The sequence below is a fragment of the Pezoporus flaviventris genome, unplaced genomic scaffold, assembly GCF_033815535.1.
Source record: "Pezoporus flaviventris isolate CSIRO_AGI_PZ_B2104156 unplaced genomic scaffold, CSIRO_AGI_Pfla_v1 ptg000031l, whole genome shotgun sequence".
In the NCBI taxonomy this organism is placed as follows: domain Eukaryota; kingdom Metazoa; phylum Chordata; class Aves; order Psittaciformes; family Psittacidae; genus Pezoporus; species Pezoporus flaviventris.
In genome coordinates this window covers 5,585,812-5,610,492 of record NW_026892579.1, presented here as the reverse complement: position 1 = coordinate 5,610,492, position 24,681 = coordinate 5,585,812, and the positions used below count along the sequence as shown (strand labels likewise).

The window sequence follows — 24,681 nt, the reverse complement described above, 5'->3', positions numbered from 1 at the left end:
GTTTTAAGATAAACGTTAACTTTCACTTCCTATCTTCCAAGCTGTGAAAGGTGACCATATACAAATTTCATAAACAGCAAATGAGTCAGTCTTCTGGGTAGATTGTGACGGTGGAAAAGGTTCTTGGACAGTACAAGGCACGTGACTGCAGAGTTTTAACTTTAAAATTAAAATGCAAGTCCATTCAAGCACCTCATGCCAACATCTCTTCACCTATTTATTCAACCTGTTCAAATTTCATGTACTCATATTCCCATACATTTGTTTGCACCCCACACAGAAGACAGTGAAATGTGTGGAGTCAATGAAAGCACTACAGTTCAGTTTGTGTGCTCTCCAGCTGTCCATTTAACTCCACTACTTATTCATAGGCAAGTGTAAGCCTGCTTATGTATATACAGATTTTTCTCTTTGTAGTTCAATGAAAGACAAAGGACAACCAAGTACATTTTTTCTTTTTTTTTTTTTTTTTTAATAAAGATAAAATTACAAAAAAGGTAAAATCAGCTCAGGAAAGGCAAATTACTTTAATAGATCAGTTTAGACATTTAACATAATAACTCACATCCATTTTTAAATACTATTACATAAAGCATGGTGAAGAAAACAATTTTCTGCCTCATAATTAGAAAACTCACAATACAACTTGCCAAAAACCAGAACAAAGCCGTTTGAAAATAAATACGGTCCATGCCAAATAGTACAAAATGAAATCAGCAGTCTCTCTCCATATGAAAACTTTTCTTCTTTTAGGTATTCTCCAACTCTAGTATTATGTTCTGCAACTGATGAGAGGCTATCTTTTGTTCAAGGATTGCTGAGCTGTTCAGATTTTGCTCTGTAAAAAGGCAAAAATAACCTATTAAGTTGTTTCATTTTTCAATTAACTGCTTTAGAAATGCTATTTTAATTACTACTGTCATGAGTCTAAAATATTTAGTATTATGAGGAACTGAAAGTGATCTCATTAGAATTTAGGATATTATAAAGTACTGATTTAAACAAACACGCTTCAAAAAGGTGACATTCATTATTAATTAAGTGTTTACCCTTTGGCATCTGTCTTTTCACCACTGCTGTCCTTGGATTTATCCTCCTCCTTAACATCTGAAAAATGACAAGATTTTAAATATTTCAAAAGATGGAAGAAAACCTTAAAATACTTTGGAAGGAAAAAAAGTGTGACTTTTTTTTTTTTTTTTATCTATTCCTAGCCAGGGTTAACTACCTTTTAAAAGAAGTCACTGGTTACATATGAACATAGAGCATGAACTGCATCCTTCCAAAGCAGTGATGGGGGCACAATGCCAAATGATTCAAAATACCTCGAGGCAAGGTCTCTCTTGACCAGCCATAATGAGGGTATGCAGTAATGAAACCTGGATTTCCCCCCTGTGGTAGTCTTGTAGCCCTAAAACACAGCCTGTTCTTGGAAAAGTCAAGAGTCCTTCAAATTACACTATTGCCCATCCCACTTCTGTTTCAGAGAAAGTCAGATGGGACCACCCCACAAAAGCAAACAGGAACAAACCCCTTCTCTAATGTTTTTAAAGCAAAAACTTTAATTCCCATTTTCATTAAACTATACGAATCCCTGGCTGTAAGATTTCGAATCTGTGAAGAAGCAATAACTCTTGGCAGAAAATACTACTCTGGTCTGAATAGCTGCATGTTGAAACTGACTTATTTAAAATAGATGTTTTGAATATGATGTAAAAAATAAATCATCTCAACAGCTAATTAACTGTTGAAAAAACGCATCTTTCTCCTGGAAGAACTGACATCTGCAGTTCTAAAATGCAGGATGAAATCACACCAGACTCCTACCTGCTTTTTTGTCCTCCGTCTCTTTTTTGTCTTCCTCTATCCTGGCTTTCTTTGCTCCTTTCTTATGATCTGCAACATTTCGTCGTCCACCTTCCCCTTCATCTTCAGAATCTGAAAATTCTTCATCACAGGCTATGCGCTTATCAGATGCTCGAACTAGGATTCAGAGTTAATTTAATTGAGTATAAAACCCAATTACAACAGATCTAACAAAAAAGAACTATCAAATTAAGAAATATAATCATTTAATGCTGATGAACCAAATTATGGATGCAAATACTACCTTTCAAGATACTCTGGGACTCTCACAATGGCTTATGAATATAGTTTTACAGAGACACAGGGGTGGACTGGGAGTTATTTTAACATTTAACAAATTAATTTCAAATACTGAAAATTATATCACAAGAGAAAACACTGTTTAAACAGTTGAGAAAATGGACAGTGCACCAATAAGAACTTAAGATGGTTCCAGTCACCATCAAAAAAAAAGGTTAAATGTAGCAAGAAACTAGCTGAAAACCAACTCATTATCCATATAAAGGCTGATGGTAATGAAATGAAGTGTAGTGTCACAAGTGTGGAAAACCTCTCCCCATAAAAGTGAATTTATTTTTTTTTTGTTTCTTTTCTTAAGCACTTCCCATTATGGAGAAACATTCCTATTTTCTGTGAATAGCAGAAGACAGAGGCAAAATCGTGTATTCCTTTACTTAAAATTCAACTGAGACTTCTGGAGTATCTATTTTAGATTTGCAATAGCCAGTGTTTCATAAGAATTTCAAACCCCCATGTTCTTTCAACACTTCTTTAGACCCCTTTAACAGGCTTAGATGTGTACACAGATGCCACCTTAAGACCAGCAAAACTGACACACCAGTGGCAAATTTTTTTACTCAGGAAAAAAAAAATAATTGCCGATCTTCCAATACTACACTACCAGGACTAAGATTTAGACCAATTAAATCTAAGACACTACTCGGTCATGCTCTATTATGAAAATGTATTTCTTACTAGAAATTCGTTTGTCTGGATCTTCTCCATCCTCATCACCACTGTCTTCGTGAACAGCATCTTCAGGAATGGCCTGCATCTGTACACCAGGTGCATGAGGTAGCATACGCAAGTTTTCAAATAAGCGTTGCCTACAAGTAACAAGCAAGGGAAGTTATTACTACACAAAAGTAGCTTCTCCTTGGATTTTGTATTAGATTCTGAAAACTCTGCATTCAAAGTTCACCTACTTTGCTTTACAGTTGCTGTTTCATTGTTCAATGAAAAAAGGCATGCCAATTTCAGAAAGTTTCCATCTCTAAGAGATCATTAGTATCCACAGTGTACTTGAGCATCATTTCTTTGATATTTTTAAACACTTATTTCAATCAACTTCCATCTTCAGTTCCACCCAGGGTCAGCATAAATCCTGGCCACTTGGGCTGAATCAAGTGACAGTTATTACTCTGTAAGTAGGAAGCTGGATAATAAGCTACCCTCTAGTTTCTCAGAAAATCAGACTCTTAAAGCATAAAGACTTCTCAACTACATGTAGCAGTGATATCAGGTCAAAAGCAATCCATCTGCATAAAATTTCCTATTGTCTGTTTCAGGGAAAACAGAGAGGCATACTCTCTGTCCAAGCAACCTTATGCAATGGGCTCCACACTCCAAAGCACAATGTGCAGGAACAGGAAGGACATTAGGCTTCTCCTGGGACTCAAGACTATCATTATGAAGAAGTCCAAGCACAGAAAAAGGTTTGGGAAGTATCAAATATCAGCATTTATAACAACTGCATTAGTATCCTTCTGCACAACTTGAAGAGCCAAAGCGTAACTGGTGTTTTTCTGGAATCCTTGTAGTCTTTGCCTCTGTTTAAATCACATGACCTGGCAAAGGAGTTTTGCCAGTCCAGGAAGGCCCTCATGCTAGGTCTCTAAGAAAGCATACAGCTAACTGAAGGAGGATTCTCTGAAATGATGAGTTATTGCTCTTCTTGTGGGTGCCAATATGAGGATATGAGATCATACCTCTGTCAATAGAAAACACACAATCTGTGCCCAGGAATGTGTTAAAAACCAAGTTTTGCACCCTACTTGCACCACAAAAGCTCAACAACACACAAATATATAGCAAGCAGCCTGGCAGATCACCAGCTGGAGCACTTACACTACCACAAAGAAATTTTGCAGAATTACATCAAAGAAAAGATGCGTGTGTTTCCCCTTCCCTTGCACATTATTAAAAACTAACCCCCTTCATTTGACTATGATTTATATATTTGCGTTATGAACACCGATACATAGAATCATAGAATAGTTAGGGTTGGAAAGGACCTTAAGATCATCTAGCTCCAACCCCCCTGCCATGGGCACCTCATACTAAACCACGTCACCCAAGGCTCTGTCCAACCTAGCCCTGAACACCGCCAGGGGCAGAGCATTCACAACTTTCTTGGACAACCCATTCCAGTGCCTCACCACCCTCACAGTAAAGAACTTCTTCCCTATATCCAATCTAAACTTCCCCTGTTTAAGTTTTAACCCATTACCCCTTGTCCTATCACTACAGTCCCTAATGAAGAGCCCTTCCCAGCACCCCTACAGGCCCCCTTCAGATACTGGAAGGCTGCTATGAGGTCTTCATGCAGCCTTCTCTTCTCCAGGTTGAACAGCCCCAACTTTCTCAGCCTGTCTTCATACGGGAGGTGCTCCAGTCCCGACCATCCTCATGGCCCTTCTCATGCTCATTTACTCATTGACCAACACCCCCAGGTCCTTCTCCACAGGGATGCTCTGAATCTCTTCTGTGCCCAACATGTAGCTGTGCCTGGGACTGCTCTGACCCAGGTGTAGGACCTTGCACTTGGCACAGTTAAACTTCATAAGGCTGCCATCAGCTTGGCAATGAGCATTTCTCAAACCATGTGGATTTGTCAAACTAAAGTCACTCAATTGTCTGCACACATATTGCTAATCTTTCCATAGTTTTGGGTGTCCAAGCTCGTATGTGACTTTTTATTTTTACAGCTGACAAAGGATGACAATCTCGGTTTGTGTTTTGACATGGAGCCGAGAATTAGAAATCCTAATCATCACAGCATACCAGCCTCCTTCCTGGTGGGATAAACTTTCTACAAAGTTATAAGGGGAAGCCAAGTAAAACAGTCATGTCTCTAGAGGGTGGAAAAAGTAAAAATGCAAGCTGGGTCTTAAATTTTCATATTTATAGGCACAGGACTTCACAAGCATACATACTGTTGTAGGGACTACTTACTTGATCTTCTCCATATATTCTGGTGTATTCTGATTAGTCATATTTGAAGGACTAATATGAAGCTTGAAATCTGGTCCAAAATACTCAAAGTAGTCATTGTATGGCAATTCTAAAAACCAAGACACAAAAGACATCTTTGTGACCCAAAAGATTTCAAACATTTTCAATGCAACAATGGTTTTAACAGGATTTTAGTTAGAGAAATATCAAACCTGAAGCATTCGGGTAAGCAATAATTAAGTACTGCCTAAACCGTTCAGTGTTTTTCTTCTGAATTATTCAGTAAATGAACTCAAATTTGTTAGCAAAATACAAAGAACAAGAGCAAGTTCTACTGCAATCATGTTAGAACATACACTGGAACAACAAACATAGATTTGAGAAAATAATTAAAAATGCTACTTCTGCAGGAAAAAGAAGATCAACTGATGATTTCTTATGGCTGTTTTCAAAATCAATCCAGTTCAAAAGGTTTAAGTGAGCCATTCAAAATATTCCTTCAGTAAAATATGTAATACTCAATACTAAGCTGACAATTACAGCTAGCTCAACATTCACGGTAAGTGAGCTAGCTCAACATTCACAGTAAGTAAGCGATTCAGTGATGCCCCTGTTCATTTCCCCCCTTCTCTTCCCTCACTTTTTATACTTGTACACATAACTGTCCCCTGACTGGAACATCTAATCACCAAAGTTAAAGACTCTCTTCAAAAACTTTGACTGACTGTCGTGGTTTAAACCCAGTCAGGTAACTCGTTCGCTCACTTCCCCCCCTTTTCAATATAAATTGACATGCACAATGGAAAATATACATCTCGAAAGGTACTGTCCAAATATTCTTTTCTCACTGACAGCAGCATTCCACTGAAGTCAGACAGAAACATTATGAATCCAGCAAGAAATAAATGAACAGCAAAAGCTTATCAGGAAAAGCTGCAGTCCAACATGAAAAATACTGGTGACTGATGCGCAACAAACCAGTCCAAATAACATTGCAAAAAGACATTCCAAAAACATGTCCAGAAATATATCTGGCCAGAAGTAAAGGGAGTGTAGGACCTTTGGGGATCTTCCTTAGAGAAACTACTTCATTATTTAACTATGCAAAAGGAGTCCACTATTGCTTTCTTGGTTTTTAAAGTTGTTTTAAGATAGCTTGTATAGGCAAAACTGAGTCAAATGAACAAACAAAGTCAATATACTTTCACAGTTACTTTTTAAGTCATGGATACAGTGAAGAAACAGTTGTTTTACATAGTAAAACAGACACCTGCATACTCATTAATTTCTTTTGAATAGTATGTCTGTGGAGCCCAACTTACTCAGATCTACCTGTTACAATCAAAATGCAGTATATATTGTATCATACTGATGACATTCATATTAAAAATAGTTACAAGTAAGGTTCTGTAAGTTTTAGATGCTTTGAATTTTCAAAAAATGATCCAATCATTTAAAACTTTTGCTAAGGCATAAAAGACCCAATTTTTATGTTTGTTTAGTGCATAAGCCACTGAAATTTTATTGTCTAAATCCTAACAGTAACTTTCTACGTTGTTTATTCTAAACAGATGCTTAGAAATATTTGCTCTGTTCACTTAAACCCTCTCATGATTATTCTTTTAAGAAAATATTAACTTGTGTATTAATATTTACCATTAGGAATTTCACAATCTAAGGCAACAGCAGTTTCGTATGTCCAGCATCGAGCAACATTACGAATTGTATATCCTCCTCCTCCCAACATCAGCAATGGCAAGTTAAAAGTTTTTACAACTTCCACACATTTAGCATGACCTGTCAAACACAAAAAGAGTTGACAATATATGCAAAATATCTATTAAAGAGAAAAAAATATATAATTAACTATTTAATAAGACATATGCAGTTGCACTTAACACGAAAGAACTGAACTGATTCAAGTAAAACAGAACTGTCTCCCCCTAGAACTAAGTACAACCTCACAAGAAGTCAAGACCTACAGATAAGAAATGTACAAAATACATTGAACATTAATTATCCACCCCAGTCTTCAGAGACTTTGCATGATGATCTACTGCTGCTTTTCTGAAATGCTCTTAGGAAGTTTAGCATTTTGTCTTTTTGTAACTGAAGTCCACACACAGTAACAAATCTAGGGACAATTTCTCAGGTCAAATGCAACAGGGAAAGAAGGGAAAACAGTAAATCAGTTACTTGGTCCTTTCTACTTCTAAATTTGAACCTGTATTAGAGGTTGCTAAGTCTTGCTTACAGAGTGAACTGGTGCCAAGACAGTACACACTCCAGGGAGATACAGCATACTGAAAGGCATCTGTAGGAGGCAGCAGCTCTCTTGGTTTCCAAGATATGTAAGATGGAAAAAAATCTGAGCTGTATGAGCAACTGAAGTAGCTTTGCCACCTGGTGCAAATCAAGAAAAGAACCCTGAAACACTGCAGACCCAACAGATACTATACTGCATTTTGTTGCCTATAAAACTCTAAATTGCCTCATTAAAAAAACACAAACCCAAGAAAACCCAGAAAATAAATGATTCAAATAGACTGGATTCAAGGCTTAGCAGAAGTTCAACATACAAGTAATGTATTATTAATTACAGTCAATAATAAGAGTAATATTTATGCTGTTTGCTAAATTAGCACCTCAGCCCAATTTTCAGAATCACTTTTTTTTTATAAAAGCGTAAGGAACACTGAAGAAAATTAATCCTGTAGAAGTTTATAAAAATGTTAACGTAAGTCTCAGTGTAACAATAAATACCAATACAAACTTAATAAGTGTTTTCATTTCAGTAATACCTATTTTACACCCAACAGGTGTTTGACGTTTGGTATCAGTAGTCCTACTAAGTGAACCACTAGTTTTTTATTCGCCCATCATAATAAGTGTTGCAGTAGGACAACTCTCCTTGTCCTGTCATTTCAGAACATTGCTTTAAAGCTACAGAAAGCCTGTTCATAGAAGAAAGGGAGTCACTTGAGTGGCTAGGAAGAACATGGAAAACCAAGCTTAACTTTTTTAGATGGAAAGAAAGAAAGAGGCAACTTCTGAGTTTCTTTTGGCCACCCCTGTATAGCAAAGAAAGAGGTGATTAATCATAGTAATGAACAAAATCTTTGTGACTCCAGTCCTCATCATGCAAGTGTCTTGAAAAATAGTATCAAGGATAGAGGTTTCTATTAAATAAAAGTTACAGACAACACACACACTTTTTTGCTTACCTTTAACAGTAAGATTAAAACATCCCAGCCTGTCACCAGACAGTGAATCTGCTCCACACTGTAATACCACAGCACTGGGCTGGTACATCTCCATTACTTTGGATATAATCTATAATCAGGATAAAACACCAATTAATTCATTATTTCATGTTATGGAAGTATACTCACAATACTGAACAAGCATTCTTCTAGAGAGCTTAAAAAAAAAAAGTACTCACTGGTTTGAATATCTGTCCATATGATTCATCATCTATACCATCTCTCATTGGAAAGTTGACAGCATAGTATTTGCCTTTTCCAGCACCAATGTCCTATATAAGCAAAGGTGACAAATGCTTTATTACAAACACAGAAGCACACGACGGTATAATGGGAAAACATCTACACAGGTTCACTGAGCCATTTTGTACCATTATTCATGTCTGCGAGATAAAAAAAGGTGAAATACCTTACTTGATTCCTGTTCTCCCATAAAATTGTTTTGTAGTGTAGGAGTTGTATACCAAGACTAAGTTTGCAGTCAGTATACTTGATTAATTCAAAGATTTAACACAAAAAAGACAAAATGTAACTCATCAGTTTCAGATGGTAAAAACAGTTAAGCAGAAACAATTTAAAACCTAAAGATCCCTGCTTGCCACTCCTTCCTATTTCTTCCCTTTAGCTCATCACTAAGACAGAAACTGATCCAGTATATGGAACAGTTCTCTGCCACTAATAAAGATGCAGTGGGGAAGATACTAAGATTTAATCTGTTCAGTCTGGCTGTAAACTACCACAAAACACCAGCTCTACAAAAAGCACATTTCAGGCCCCTCCTCCTTGAAAAACTACAAGGCATAAATACTGAACTTATATTCAACTTCTCAACACTAGCTATTAAAATAGTCATGGACTTTCCCCTCCTTAGCAGTGAAGGCAACAGTAACATTTCACTTCCAGTAACTATCTTTCACCCGAGAGGTGCATGTGTGCAGACACAGACAATACAGGACGGAGATGGGAGAAAGACAGACATGAGGACAGGGACAAGTGGCCCAATGCAGCCCAGTGTTAACAGTTGACTTTTTTTTTCTTCTAGCACATTATTATTTCATAGCATTGCAAGATTAGTGACACTGAAGACCCCTGCTGAACTAAAAATTCTGGCTGATCTGGAGCATAACAGTTACCCAGAATCTCCCAAAAATAATTACCTAGGCTTCAAATGATTTTTCTGAGGTGACAGTGCCTTGCTTTCCAGATTAAAACAGCAACAAAAAAAAAAACATCCCACACAACACAAAAAACAACCCAAAAAAAGAAGTAATTAAATCGATTTTATCCTAGAACATAAAGTAGCCAAATGTTCACACAATTTCCCATTAACCTAGGTAATTATCTTCCAGCCTGAGCTACCCAAGGGACGTTTTCTCTAACTGGTACTTGCATTGATGATAAACACTAAAGAAACAATATAGCATTATGATTTGAATTCATCAACAAACCAAATTTCCACACAGAACCTGGGCCTCTATGTAGTACTACAGTCTCAACTGACCTATCTACTTAGAAGGTTAATGCTACTATCTAAGATACATAGAAAATCAAATAACTTACTAAGGACATTGGAAGTTCAGATGTGCAATACCTTCAGGAGAAAAATGAATGAATGCAGCTGAACTAGACAACCTCTGTGAGCTACACCAATAGAGCTGAAGTCACAAAACCATCAGCTGACGCATGATTTGTTCCTGCATCAAATGAGTCTAACCTGATAAGCAAACTAGACCAACTAAAGAATTACAGAAACAAACTTGAATGGAGCCCACTGACAAAAAAATAAAGCTAAGATTTAGCTGTTAAACTTCATGCAAATAACCAGCAACAGTAGATCAATCTGAGCAGAAGCAAGCAGTGCAACACCAGCTTCCAGAAGGAACACTGACTTTTCAGAGAAACAGTTCTCCCTTTAGTTCAATTAGTTTTGCAAGCTCTGGAGATCGGAAAAAGCTATTTTTTTTTTTCCTACGGGGATATAATAATTGCTCTAAAGCCTGCTGAAGTCCGTATGCAGGCAATGCTCATTTCAAAATACTAGCTAGCAGCACAGAATAAAAGTTACTATAACTGAAGTACTGCTTGCTGCTGACACTCTACTGAAAAAAAATATCCCAGAAACACACAATATTCATCTATTTATTTCAACTGTGTTATCTTTAAATTCTTTGTCCTGGGTGTGGTGAGGCAAAGAGTCCATAAACTTCTGTGTCAACGGGAAGTGCCATTTCTAAAAAGCCAAGATATCTAACCCTTAAAAAAAAAAGGAAAATAAATCCAGCCAAATTCAGCAACAACAGCTTGTCATGATAAACATCCTTGTCTGAGCTGCTTTTTTTTGAAGCACCACTACCACCTTGTGGCCAGAGAAGTTAAACCACACGGATAAAACAACGCCTTATCTGATTTCTACCTAAATCAATTTAGACACAGTTTAACAGTATCTAATCACCATAATATTTGGCTCCAATAATCACACTGAAACGGAGGCTTAGCACCTCACTGATTTAAAGCTCAACTTTAATTTACTTCTGGGTCCTCTGGGTATCATCAGCACCCTGGGAAGCACACATTTCAGGAATATCAGCATAAACACAAACATCTCCATCATTTGAATCAATTTAAAGGTAGTAGGAAAACAGTGAATTCTTTCCTAACGTAGCAGTTCTATAGGTCAACTTTTCAGAAGTGCTTACAATTTAAAAAAAAATTACTAACTGTATGCATAAATTAACGTACAAACTTGCTGACACCAGAGGACTGACCTACCCACGGAGAGCCTCTGGTAAGAAGTTCAATCTAAGAGTTTGAAGCTAGGCTTAATTATATATTAATCCTAATACTTTAAATTCTCGTTCAAGTTGTGAAGTGGAACAATTTCCTGTTCAAACAGACAAGAGTCTAACATGATGAATGACTAGCAAATTTAATATGAAGGGCCAGGAAAACTGGTTTCCATTCTCAGCTTTGCCAGAGATTCTACATCTTCAATGGTAATTCTTCACAGGCCCATGCTGTAAGGATCGGTACACAACTGTATGTGGAGCATACACAACTGTATGTGGAGCATACTAAAGTTCTTCAGCAGTGAGCATCAAGAGAACTTTATGACATAAGAAATAATCAAAAAATGAGTGAACTATATTACCAGGCAAACAGAACATAAGCAAATTCAAGTTGCAACTAAAGCTTTGTGACTCTAGCATGAAGTTATTCTAAGATTTGAAATAATTTTTGAAGCCATGTGATCTCCAGTTACTTTTCACTGCACATGCAGAACTGAAACACAGTCATTATAAATATACCACACTGTCTTCCTAGAGACATTTCCAAAATCTGAGAGAACTAAACTAATCATACATTTGAACTAAAATTTCAGACAATTTATCCAGAAGTGAAGGTGTCAATTTCATGAAGAAGTGAATAATTTACTTTCCCGCTATACTGGGTTTTAATTTTTTCCCCCCTAAGGTTCTTCAAATCTATCACTCTAGACTAACATACTTTCTGAAAAGTTGCTGCTGTATATTGTTACTGGACACAGTTACTGCAACCTAGTATGAAAACAGTATCTACAAGCAAGACCATAAGGAAGAATTTATCACCTAATGAAATTTCATATTCAACCTTACCCTAAGGTCCCCAGTGCCTGGAAAATATTCACCATACTTATGGAATGATACTGTCATGACACGATCTGTAGTATAAAATGCTTCTTCAACACCATCACCATGATGAATATCAATATCAATATACAACACTCTTTGGTGATACCTAAAAAGAAAATATTGTATGAGAAATCATCATTATCTGTTATGTTCATAATATACCCTTACCTAACAAGGAAAAAACCAATGATAAAAACCAAACAATAAAACCCAAGATTATGATCATTTTGATGACTTTGGTAGCAGTTACCATATGATCTTAGAATTCTCAATATAGTTTAGATAATAATGAAAGTAAGTTCATCTTCATCAAAATAATTTAAGTATGCAATTATATCAGTATTTACCCCAAGTTGTATCACCTCCTAGAAGCTATACCATGTGTTTCCGTCCACACCACTTTCGGCTGTTTGCATCTGCTAAATTCATTCCTTTCACAGGGCATTTGTTTCTGCCTTCTCAATAATTATCAACACAGCCTACACTAAAATATCTCTTACTGCGTGCTTCAGACAGCACAGTGACAGAAGCAGGAAGAACCCATGATCCATAAGCCCACAAAATACTAAATTTAAATACTTATTTTCTATCTAGTTTTCTTCTTCACCTCTGCTACTTGTACAGATAGGCAAATTCTTATTTCCAGGAGTATCACCCTATTAGCATAAACTTATTACACTGCTGCTTAGTAGAAACCAGTTGTTTGAAGCCTCAGACAACAGTAAGTATTCCTTAAATTCTATCAACATCAGAAGATGCATTTCCATTATGCTTTGCATAGTGCTAGAAAATGTGAATCTGAGCAACCATAATTTCAGGTGGGCTAAGATTTTTTGCTTAACAAGACACTGAGCGGGACAGTTCCTTATGGATACATAACCCATAATTATTTGAAAGTTTCTTTCCTTCACAGAGCACATTAAGCTAACAAGTTGGAGACTGGACCACAGAAAATCATGTAGTTTGTCTCAGACTGCAGAGGCAGACCCTGAATACATGCCTTACCTTAAAATTATGTTAACATTGACTATTTGTTGGTGCATTTAGATACTTTTTTCATCTTTAAAAAACACTTCCGGATTATAGCTGCTTCCCCCATCCCTCACCAGCAGACTCAGCTGTTATATTCACAAGAGTCAAATATCTCAAATATTTTTTGTAATAAACGAGATTTATGTGTTATTACAAGAGATACAGTCCCATGAAGCAGCACAGGTAACACTCAGGATTTGAAATTTTAGTGAAGCATTACTGCTTGAAGTTAATTATATGACCACTTTTTCATTACTCATTTTTTTATTTTGCAGTCACAGCAGCACAGCTGTTATTTCATTATTTATTCCTAACAGCCACATTAATTCATGTAACAATCCAAGGAAGCTTAGTGCATGATCTTCCCTGAATATTCCTGTTTGGTTTAGCAGTGACTCAAATGATAGGGAACAAGCAGGCATACTGAGAAACCAAATGATTGTGAACATAATGACTGCTGTAAGGGGCCAGGGCACTGACCCATCTAGCTCACTATTCTGTCCCCATTAGTAGCAACAGGAGATTAACATTTACAGAACGCATGTAAGCCTGTCCATTTTCTGCAGTCTGATACCCTCATACTTCTCCCACCATCTAGAATTACAGCATATGGGGTTTTAGAGGGCGCATCATTGCTTGGATGTTTAATATCTATTTACAGACCTCTTGTCCATGATTGTGTTTAATCTCTTTTTTGAATCTGTTGTTGCTGTCTGCTTCCTTCAGCCTTCTGTAGCAGCAGGCTCCACAACTTAAGTATACTCTGTGTAAAGAAGTACTTCTAAGTACCTGTTTTTAAGCCTATCTCCTATTAGTTATCTTTTCAGCTTGTATCTTCTTGCTGAAACCAAACTGGGCAAAGCTTGACATTTTCTTAATTGAAACTGTACAACATGGGCGATGGAAACTCACTGAAATAGTATTACAATCCATATCTTCTGATACTTAAATACTTGAATTTGACACTTTATCTTGTTCCCATCATACACTTACTTCAGTAACTCAAGGATAGCAAGCACAATATCATTGACATAACAGAAACCAGATGCCTCTGATTTCTTGGCATGGTGAAGTCCTCCAGCCCAATTAACAGCCATGTCTGTCTGTTGTCTGTTCAATTTTACTGCCCCAGCTGTAAAAAGATAAACACAAAAATTGAAGGAAACGCAGTTAGAAACTTGTAACGGCCTTTAAATCTGTTACATAAAATAGTATATTAATTTTTAAATTAATTGATCCTAGGTCTGATCTCTTACAGAGATACTTGATTCATTTCACATTTCAGTCCATAACTGACTTAAAGACCATTATCTCTTTCTTTAAAAAGAGACACTTATATTTGATTCAGTTTTAAATATACTATCAAAGTTTTAAGTTGCTAACATAAATGTAATAAAGCTACAAAACAGCTGGCAAACAACCTTTACTTACCAACAGAGCCTCCAGTTGACAGCTGACAGAACTCAAACAGGCCATCAAATACAGGACAATCTTCTCCAACATTAACTGTGTAAGAAATGTATTACTTTTCAAAAACACCATTCCAAATCCATTGCTATATGCATGGATAACACAGATGCAAGCATAGTTCATTCAGCATTTTAACTACTTCTGCCTGAGCCTCATTTTTGTTAACTTTTATTACCAAAACCAATGTAAAGTCTCCTTAATCTGAGATGACTCTATTTTTATTTTTAGTTTCCATGGGAAGCTTTGTCTCCTTGTTAAGAATAAGTTAGATCATTTTTAGATTTTGGAAGAAGTCTGATTAACATATGCCATGTTAAGAAATGCACAACTACTTGGAAAAATAATTTGCTGAGACTAAGGCATCATGAAGAGGTTACAGTACTGCCTTTTAAATTCATATAATAGCTGTCAAACTGCATTCCTAACAGTACTTTGAGCCTATTCTTACAATTAAAGGAATAAATTAACAGAAAGTGTGAACAGTGAATAATGTACAATTTTTACTATCCAAGAGGAATGAGTTATCTCCTTTTCTTGACATAAACATTTTCATACATAGTTTTTTACTTCTCTTCTAAAAGCCATTCTTTTTTTCAGAAAGATTTCACATTAGAACAGATTTTAAGACACTTTCACAAACTTAAGTTTAATCTGTGCATTAAGCCTGCAAAAATTATTACTTCACATCTAGAATATATGCTGTGAAAGGGGAAGCAAAAATCCTTCCATAAACTTAAAAGAACATTTTTGCCAAGGTGGCTGCTTTTAATAGAAAAGTCCCCAAATTATTGTAGCTAAAGGCAGGCACATGTTAGTCTTGCTACAGTACTTCTCTAATCCACTGCCACCATGAAGCCATGTTCATACCTCTGAATTGGTAAATACTGAGTTTTAAACAACACTAACCATCAAAGTATGTACACATAGAGTTAACCTAATATTGACACTTACATCTCTGCATCTGCTTGCTGTACTCAGACATATTGTCAGGCCTTATTGATCGGAGAAATTTGATGTATTCATCACTATGGTACTTCGTCATTTCTTCTGCAGTAGCTTTGTGGGGTCGCTGATGACAAGAACAAGTTATAGAAATAATCAAGAATGCTCTGCAAAATCAGCTAAGAACTTGCTAAAACAGACAGTTGGAAAGAAACCTAATTTGAAGGGAGAATAGTTAAATTGATAGCATTGATGCTTTACACAAAACATACTCTGTTGTTAGTATACAACTTGATTAATTACCCCAATGTCTTCCTAACACCTAAGCCCCCAACCACAGAAATACCAGTGAAAATTCTCTACTGGGGCTCTACACTCCTTCCAGACATGAACAATAATCTGCAGTCCTCACCAATTACAAAATATTGCTTCAATTCTAACAGAGACCCCTGAACACTCTATTTAAGTATTTGCTATTTTCAGTTCCACTTTTCTCCTTTTATTTGTGTGAGAACACTTGAAGCCCTTTAAAATAATTTAAAATGCTTCAGTGGACATTCCATTGCTTATACTCACATAAATTTCCATTTTTCTGTATAAGCCATAATTTAGCAGCAAGTTGTGGGTCATTCGGATCCTATGAGGTTTCATCGGATGCCCTTGTCCATAGTAATAGTTTCCAATATCACCTGTCAATATCACACAAATGAACAGCTATTACAAAGCCATTTTTAAATGCTACTTACAAGAATATAAGCTAGCAGGTATGATTCCAGGAAAAAAAAACAACCTCAAAACATCCAAAAAAAAAACCCAACAAAAAAAACAAAAAACAACTATGAAAAAAAAAGAAGGCAAATCTAACAGTTTTACTACAAGCAGACAGTAGTGGGAGGGCAAAGATGCCTACAGGATGTGGTTTCCAATCAAAAGTGAAGAAAATAGTGGGACAGAACTGAAGAATAAATTATAGGAAACAAAACTGGAATTAAGAGGAGAGCAGAAACTACTGATGACGTAGCCATACCATACAACAACAGAGGCTACAGCAAAGCCTACCACTTTGCAGGAGCTGATCTGAACACACCATCCTCAGCCTGCCCTTAGCTACTAGCCCTAGCAGCCACATTCCAGAAGCTAGCTTTGCATCCATTGCTGCAATCACATGCACAAACATTCCCCAAACACCTGCTTGCTAGGGATCCACAGTAGTTTATTAACAAAACCTGAAATTCAGATTAGTCCAGCTCTGTCAAATTGGAGAGCAACTAGACTCACAATTAAGATAACAAGTTTGACACATTATTTCTAAGGAAAGAATGGCTACTATCACAGGCTAGTAAGTTTTCCCCCAGCTGGAGTAGTGTTAGAACATACACACCTCTTTCCACTTTGAACACTGATATTAGTGAGACATGATCCTCTTTAAACAGAACTAGCAATTCATATGTTTCTGGAAACTTAGAGAAGCCCAAAAGGTATGTCCAACTGTCAATGGCCTTCAGTTGGAGAATTCCGTAACAACTATTTGCAATAGTACCTATTATTTTTGACCAAATTTCCTGGTAGGATTAGTGAACTTTTTACTTTGGTGGATTTACTTAGTGAATTTTTACTTCTTTTTTACATCCTCCAACATGCTCTGCCTTGTCCACTGGGAACAAAAGCTGCACTGTTTTCACAATGTCATACTATTTTACAAATTTTATTAATCAGAGGTAAGAAGTAGCACTGCTACAGAACACCTTTAGTTTCATCTCCTCAACGTAAGCTTCAGTTCAGGAGGAGGGGAAAATGCCAGCAGCAGTAGCATCACCAACTACCAAGAAAAGCAAGCATTACAGTCAGATAAAATCTCAAAGCACTCTTAATATCCAGCTTTCAAAGTGATGAGGACAGTAAGGACATTCAGGAAAACAGATAGAACCTAATGTAATGGAAGATGAAATTACCTAGAAAAAACAGTCACTCAACACCTAGCTTTTAGCAGTCCCATAACAACAGAAATACCAGTTTTTAGCATTAAGAACTTCGAAGAACTCGGTCCTACTAATTTAGGAACTGAAGTGGATGATTAGCACTCCCTGTCAGTTATTAAGACCTGGCATCTTGCAGATACTTCTTGCAACCTTGCAATTTTGGTCAGAGGCAGGTCAAGAGCAAAAGGTATTGAGAATATAACCACCTTCCTTCCTACCCGAAAAAAAAAAAAAAAAAAGATTTCCAAGAATCTTACAAAACAGTACAAATTTGGAATTTAGGAAAGCTCTACCACAGCTCTTTGAAACTAATGATTAGAAGATGTAAACCAGCCATTTACGAGGCCTGCTTTGCTTTGTGAAATTATTAAGTCTCACATTTACAAAACTTCAAGCTATCAACAGCTTAAAATTTTGAATTTTTTAAGACAATAGTGACTTTCAATAACATGATGCTTTTGAGCAAACTGAATTCCAAATGCCTCTGTGGTTTAAAGAATGTTTATGTATATGCATATTTTTTTTTTCTTAAACAGGTCACTTTAACTAACTTCAGCTTCCACAGTTACTGACATTTTACTCAGAACATTGACGGATAAAGAAGCAGACCATGAAGAATTATTTTCTGTCTTATGTAAAACATAAGATCTGTTATTTTCCCTTATGTAAGAGAATAAAAAAAAGGCTAACAAGCTTCCAAAATATACTTGCAACACATCCTCTGATATACTGCAATTGATAAATTAAACAAATTCAAAGGTAAGTATATTATACATGCCATACTCTTCAGTGTATGTACACGTAAAAAAATAATCAGTCAATTAAGCATACCTTTTAATTTTCACTTTGTTTTTAACCAGAAAGGAGAACTTTAAAAAGAATTTGCAAGTTGGTAAATTAAACGGGAGCTTATTTAATCAAGTAGACCTGTGGGTGAGTATCTAGCAGAAACATATTAATCTTTCCATATTAGACATCAGCAGTAATGACTAACAATAGATAATAGTATACGCATTAGCAACAGGCAATATGATTTACACCTTTCAGGTCTTAGCATCACTAGCAAAAAAAAAAATATAATTTTTGGCATTAGCCTCATAAAACAATAAATTCAAACATATGGACAAAAAAACCCATGAAGTTTCAAGGGACTGTTGCGATGTGCATGTTAGCAGGGGTGGGGAAAGAAAAGGTACAGAAGAGGTTCCACTTTCTTCATTAGCACCTTGATTTCCAGCCAACAACACATCACAAAAGGCAGCCATCATCCTGTGGTGAAGGCAAAGGTGTCAAAAGTCTCTCCTTCTTTACTCGGCGAAGAAGATGCCCTTCCTAGTACAAACACTTTATCCACAACTGAGCTAAAAAGTTCTGCGCATAGGGCCAAACTCTGACTAGAATATAGTATATATGAGTATATAAGTGAGGCCAAGTGCACAAGACTAGTATTGCACAGTATGAGTATTTAATCTTACATTTGTCAATACAAAGGTAAAAAATCATACAGAAGTGTATGAGAAATGAGCATATTTTATATCACTCACCAGTGTGGTTGCCCATGGAAGTGCAAAAGAACATAAATTAAAAAGGAAGTGGAGGGAAAAAATCCAAAGTAGTATATGCAGAAAGCTGGCATATCTATTAACCTTTCACAGCAAGGCTTCAAGGTTTCAAATTTAGTGGTTAATACCAGTAAAAATATCAGCTAAATGGCTCTCATTGAGAAGGAACAACATCATCTCCAGAAGCTGAATCCTTAACTGAAAAGAAACAAACCAAGAGCCAATTCTAGCATGAGTTTACTGTCCTGCAGCGTTGACCACAAGATTCAAAACATGATACCTACAAATGACCAAAAGAGCTACCTGAAAATTCAGTTGTAGCATACACCATCATGTTTTCGGTTCAAATATATTAAAAAAATAAATATTATTACTTCTCAATTCATACAAGTCACTTGCCTAAATTCTGAAGAGAGCTACCAAATAAAAATAAACCTACATGACTCATTTGATGAACATAAGTTTTAGATTAGTTTTAGAACTTCTCTATCGAAGACTTCAGCAAGGTCTACAGATGTCAAATACTTCAATAAATAGAAAAATACAAGAGACTACATGCCCTAAAGTAACTTCAGTTATGCCTGACAAGCACACAACCAATTAACAAAAGTTGCAATGTCCCCCAAAAAGTATGTTAGTCTCTCTAATTATGCGAACTACATAGAAAAACAGCACCTTTAAATTAGCCATTGCAGAACAGTCTTGAAGGCCTGAAGAGGCAAGATATGACATTCACTTATCCTTTTCGATACTTTGTAACTTGTAAGTTACATTACTTTGTAACTGATACAGATTGTTATATACACTGACCATACCTGCTTATTTTAAGTACAGTTACTATAAAACCATGAGGTATTTCAGAATGGCACTAACTGCTGCAATGGAAACCACATGAAAAAAACACAAATCTTAATAAAAGTAGCCACATTTGGACTGACTTCAGCAATACTAATGGGTGAACTCATGTAACGATGAATGTAAAAAAAGATCATTAATCAGTCCAACAAACACCTATTCAAACAGGCCTAAAATTACTTCACTAGTACCTGAAGGGCTGGTTTGGGTCGTCTGTTTTTTTGTTTTGTTTTGTGGGGGGTTTTTTTGCTAGTTTTTAAAATCAAGCAGACAGCATAAGATTAGCAAAGCTATGACTTTTGATCCCAGAACAGAGGTTGGACATCTTCAGTGTGTTTGGAAGCCACTGTGCAAAGCACTGATGAATTTCTGTGAAACCCTTCATTTTAAGTTCATTTTATTTGCAGACATAAGCTTTAAGTAGAAGTGCTAATGTACTTCAAACAATGTCTGAATATAGTAGCATTCTGCCCTACTGAAACAGGTTTAGTCTCGTTTTTATGGGTGGGACCAACCACATTCTGAAGCAGATCTCAAATTTTTCACGAAGGTAGAGCCTTTTGAAAACCCACATTTCATTATGCACAAGCAGCAATCTAAACAATACAGACAGGGCACTGGCATGGAATGAATACACTTATTAACTTAACCATGTTGGTTGTGTGATTCCCCAGAACTGTGCTTTGCTGTAAAAGCAGAGTTGAAAAGACCATTTAGGCCCTGTCCTCATTGCTACGGGCAACTGTACAACACATGCCTATCCTGGAAGAGGCCACTGAACTACCTGAGCCAAATGCTGCAAGACTGTGGCAATACCCTTAAGACACATGGTAAAAGGCTAAAATAAAATACTAAGGACTTGGGGGTGCTGGTCAATGAGAAGATGAATATGAGCCGGCAGTGTGCGCTTGCAGACCAGAAAGCCAATCTGTATCCTGGGCTGCATCAAAAGGAGTGTGACCAGCAGCTCTAAGGAGGTGATCCTGCCCCTCTATTCTGCTCTCATGAGACCCCGCCTGGACTATTGTGTGCAGTTCTGGCGTCCTTAACGTAAAAAGGACATGGAACTGTGGGAACAAGTCCAGAGGAGGGCCACAAGGAAATCAGGGGACTGGAGCACCTCCCATATCAAGGTAGGCTGAGAAAGTTGGGGCTGTTCAGCCTGGAGAAGAGAAGGCTGCATGGAGACTTCATAGCAGCCTTCCAGTATCTGAAGGGGGCCTACAGGGATGCCTGGGGAGGGACTCCTCGTTAGGGACTGTAGTGACAGGACAAGGGGTAACGGGTTAAAACTTCAACAGGGGAAGTTTAGATTGGATATAAGGAGGAAATTCTTTCCTGTTAGGGTGGTGAGGCACTGGAATGGGTTGCCCAGGGAGGTTGTGAATGCTCCATCCCCGGCAGTGTTCAAGGCCAGGTTGGATGAAACCTTGGGTGAGATGGTTTAGTGTGAGATGTCCTTGCCCATGGCAGGGGGGTTGGAACTAGATGATCTTAAGGTCCTTTCCAACCCTAACTATTCTATGATTCTATGATTCCCTACTAGCACAGTTCTAAGCAGCACAAAGAACAGACTTCACTAAGGTATGGCCATATGTACATTCAGACTAGAAGCATTTATTAAATATATTTCGGACAAGATGACAAAAGTATTTTAATCTGTACATTTGTAGTTCTTCCCATAGCATACTGGTGCAAATTTAAACAATTCTTCATGTGAGCATGATCACAAGCAATGCTTCTGCAAACTGGATGTGGCTGACAGTCTATTACAAACTGTAGAAAATTAAATCACGCTTCACCCACCCAAAGTTTTATTGATTCCAGGTACAATGTGAAGGCTATTAAAACTGTTAATTAGCAGAAAGAGTTAATACACTGAGAAAACTTGGTGACAGGCTAATTTTAAAAAGCAATTTTATCTGACAACACTGAGTTTCACTAAAGTATGTAGGAATTTATCGCATCTTAGGAGATATGCATATACACTTCCAGTACTTTTCAACACTTTCTAGTGTATGCTTTTAAAGAAAGAGAGTGCAAGTGTGCATGGAGGGACAATTACGACCAAAAAATACTCATTTACTTCAGTTATGACAACCTTGGAGATACGTTACTACCTCAGTTGTAGTATCTATGAGTTGAGGTATCTATGGGTTCTTCTGGCTTTGGGTTAAGACTTCCAATGTTCCTTGTACTTTGATTCAAGACTTTGCTGGTACAACACAGTTACAAGATACTCAGAATTGCCAGATGAGCAACAAATTAGCATCAAAAATACTTACTGCAGGTATTAACTCAAAAAAGAGTTATTAGAAGAAATGTTAAAGTATTCAGAAACAGTGTAGATGAGGCCCTCAGTGACATGCTTTAGTGGTGGACTTGGTAGTCCTGGGTTAATAGTTGGACTTGATGATCTTAAAGGCCTTTTCCAACCTAGTTGATTCTATTATTCTATTTCCAAAAGAGTGTAAGATAAACTGTTGCCTTTGCCAGTAAATAATAAGACATCAAAAGCATTCCAAAGCTGTACCTTTCTGTCACATAGAAAGCATTTATTTTTTTTTTTAAATCACTTTTACAACAGACACTATTATTGTTAAATACATTTATCCTAGTTTACATACTTTGGCAAGATATGAGCTACAACTGCTTTAAGTCGCCATTATCCTGCCACCTTCGAACTTATTCCTTCAGCAGTTTCTCTCCCCTCTTTGGTAGTATAGCTTTGTGGCTGTTAAGGGAGTCTTGCTAGCAATGAGTATCAAAATGTAGGGATAACAGAAAAACTGAAGCTGTCAATAACTAGTAAACTACAGCCACCTGACTTAACATAAAAAAAGGAAAAAACAAGAAAGCATATTGGTAAAAAAAAACAACATAAACCCAAAATCAAACCATACAAACATTTGCAGAGAGAAAGCTTATAAACTATCGTTGCATCTTCCTTTCAACAAGAAAGGCAAAAAGTGATACCTGTTCCCTAGGAAAAGTAAGATCCCAGCCTCACCGAAATTATCCCTAACAGGGGCCTCCTTTCCCCTTCAGGCTGAACAAAGAATCAGAGCTAGCAACAAAGAGAAGGGGGCGGCAACCATCAGTCTGCCTCCTTTAGTGTAGTAAAAGGGAAGAAAAAAAAAAAAAGACAGGCCCCACAAGGTCTGCCATTTCTAAAGAACGGCAGATTTGCTACAGCAACAGACACCTTTGACATTTTAGTGGGTTTAGCCATTCGTCTTCAGTTCCAAAATGGTCAAAGCACCAAAGCACCCTTAACCTCGGTTTCCTGGCTATTACCAATACCAGTCTCAGGAGCCAACGTAAACGACTGATACAATACGCGGCAATTTTTTAAAAACATAAATAAAAACCTAATACTCTCAGCTAATCTGACTGAGTTTACCCTCCTAGTACAAAAAAAAAAAGGAAAACCAAATGCAATCTCTAGAAGAAAAGTTCTCGCTGCTATGGCCAGACAGAACCACAACTAAGTTGCTGCGAACAGCTAAAACTAAGCAGAAGCTTCATGCGCTTTTCCGACATGACTGACAATGCAGATCACAAGCCGCTGCGTCCTCACCAGACAAGCGTGCAAACTTAGGCGGCCTCCAAGCAACTCTAATTTCACAATTATTAAACACCTACGCACGCAACTTTGGTGTTTGGCTGGAAGAGAGGCCCGCGGAAGCCAGAACTCCACCAAACGTCCACTCCAACGCATATTCGCCTAGGGAGGTGGGGGGGGGGTGTGGGGAGGCAGAGACCCCGCTGCCCCCTCCGCCCGAAAGCCGGAGGAAGGGGAAGGCCTCCGCGCAGGAATCACCAGGTGTCCGAGCTCCACATGGCCTAGACTTTTTGGAGGGGAGGAGCTAGACACGGCAGCGACTCCAACGGCTCTGAGCTTGGCGGATGAAGGGGAGTGTCCCAACTTTTTCTCCTTTTTTTTTTTTGGAGGGGGAGTACTTGGGGGGGAACAATAGGCACAGCGTTCACGGCTGGGCTAGGCAACGGCTCCGCGGCAGAACAGGCAGCCCCACAATTCGCACCTCGCCGGCTCCCACCCCCGCCCCCAACACTCCTCACCGCCCCTTCCCCCTCGCCCGGAGGCCCCCGGGACTCAGCCCCGCAGCGGGCCCGAGTGCGCAGGGCCGATGGCGGGAGCGGGGCGCGGCGGCGCAGGTGGAAGCGGCAGAGACCCCCGGCCAAAGCCGCCATGGAGCCGGGAGGGAGGGCTTGCTCCGGGGGGAGAAGGGGCGCCCGCAATGGCGGGGTACGGGGGCAGACAGCCCACCCCAGACAGCCGTTGGAGAGGCTTCCCTTATCCTCACGCATACACGCGCTCCCGTGCCGGCCCCTCTCACCGTCATAGTAGTAGCAGACTTTCTTCTTGCCGCCGCCCTGACTGTACGCCATAGGGCTGCTGAGCCGGGCCGGGGGGAGGGAGCGGGAGGCCGAGGCGAGCGCCGAGCCGGCACGGAGTGGGGGCGGGAGAAGGCGGACGCGGGAGAGCGGGAACTCGCGACGCCGGGCCGCGGGCAGCGCAAGCGAGCCCGACCATCGGCAGCGGGAGGGGGGAAGCAAGCGGGGCGCGCCCAAGCCGCCGCCGACGGGGGAGGAAAGTAGAAGAAGGAGGCGGAGAAAACACGTGCGAGGGAGCGCGGGCTTTCGCCTGCTTGTCCCTCCCCTCGTGTCTTAGTCAGACACGCAGTCAGGGAAGAAGCCAGCGGGAAGTCTTCATAACCGAATTCTTGGAGGAAATTCTCTCCTCATGCACCCCCGCGCCGCGCAGTGGTGCGATCCTCCGGTGGGC

General features: G+C 38.4%; 1 protein-coding gene across 3 annotated transcripts; it reads right to left on the bottom strand.

Annotated features, from left to right (window-relative positions):
• Positions 1-448: 448 nt before the first annotated feature.
• On the bottom strand, positions 449-24,455 carry HDAC2 (histone deacetylase 2). 3 transcript variants are annotated; one of them, XM_061460088.1, is made up of 15 exons: positions 24,233-24,455; positions 16,052-16,164; positions 15,485-15,602; positions 14,495-14,569; positions 14,057-14,195; positions 11,996-12,137; positions 8,543-8,635; positions 8,325-8,433; positions 7,355-7,503; positions 6,757-6,937; positions 5,101-5,209; positions 2,842-2,972; positions 1,828-1,983; positions 1,050-1,107; positions 449-838 (listed from the first exon to the last, which is right to left on the bottom strand). In XM_061460088.1, exons 1-15 carry the CDS (start codon positions 24,282-24,284, stop codon positions 808-810), a joined length of 1,656 nt encoding a protein of 551 aa, XP_061316072.1. In that variant the 5' UTR covers positions 24,285-24,455; the 3' UTR covers positions 449-807. The 3 variants fall into 3 exon arrangements, with proteins under 3 accessions (XP_061316072.1, XP_061316074.1, XP_061316075.1); XM_061460090.1 differs by lacking the exon at positions 7,355-7,503 and having other exon boundaries at positions 6,757-6,897; positions 24,233-24,299; XM_061460091.1 differs by lacking the exons at positions 6,757-6,937; positions 7,355-7,503 and having other exon boundaries at positions 24,233-24,454.
• Between the last annotated feature and the right edge of the window lie 226 nt (positions 24,456-24,681).

Coding starts and splice junctions, on each gene's coding strand:
- HDAC2 (XM_061460088.1), bottom strand. CDS start 24,284: ATGGCGTACAGTCAGGGCGGCGGCAAGAAGAAAGTCTGCTACTACTAT. Junction 15,603..16,051: donor ACAGAAAAATGGAAATTTAT/GTGAGTATAAGC, acceptor TCTTGTCATCAG/CGACCCCACAAAGCTACTGC. Junction 14,570..15,484: donor CAGCAAGCAGATGCAGAGAT/GTAAGTGTCAAT, acceptor TTTCTTACACAG/TTAATGTTGGAGAAGATTGT.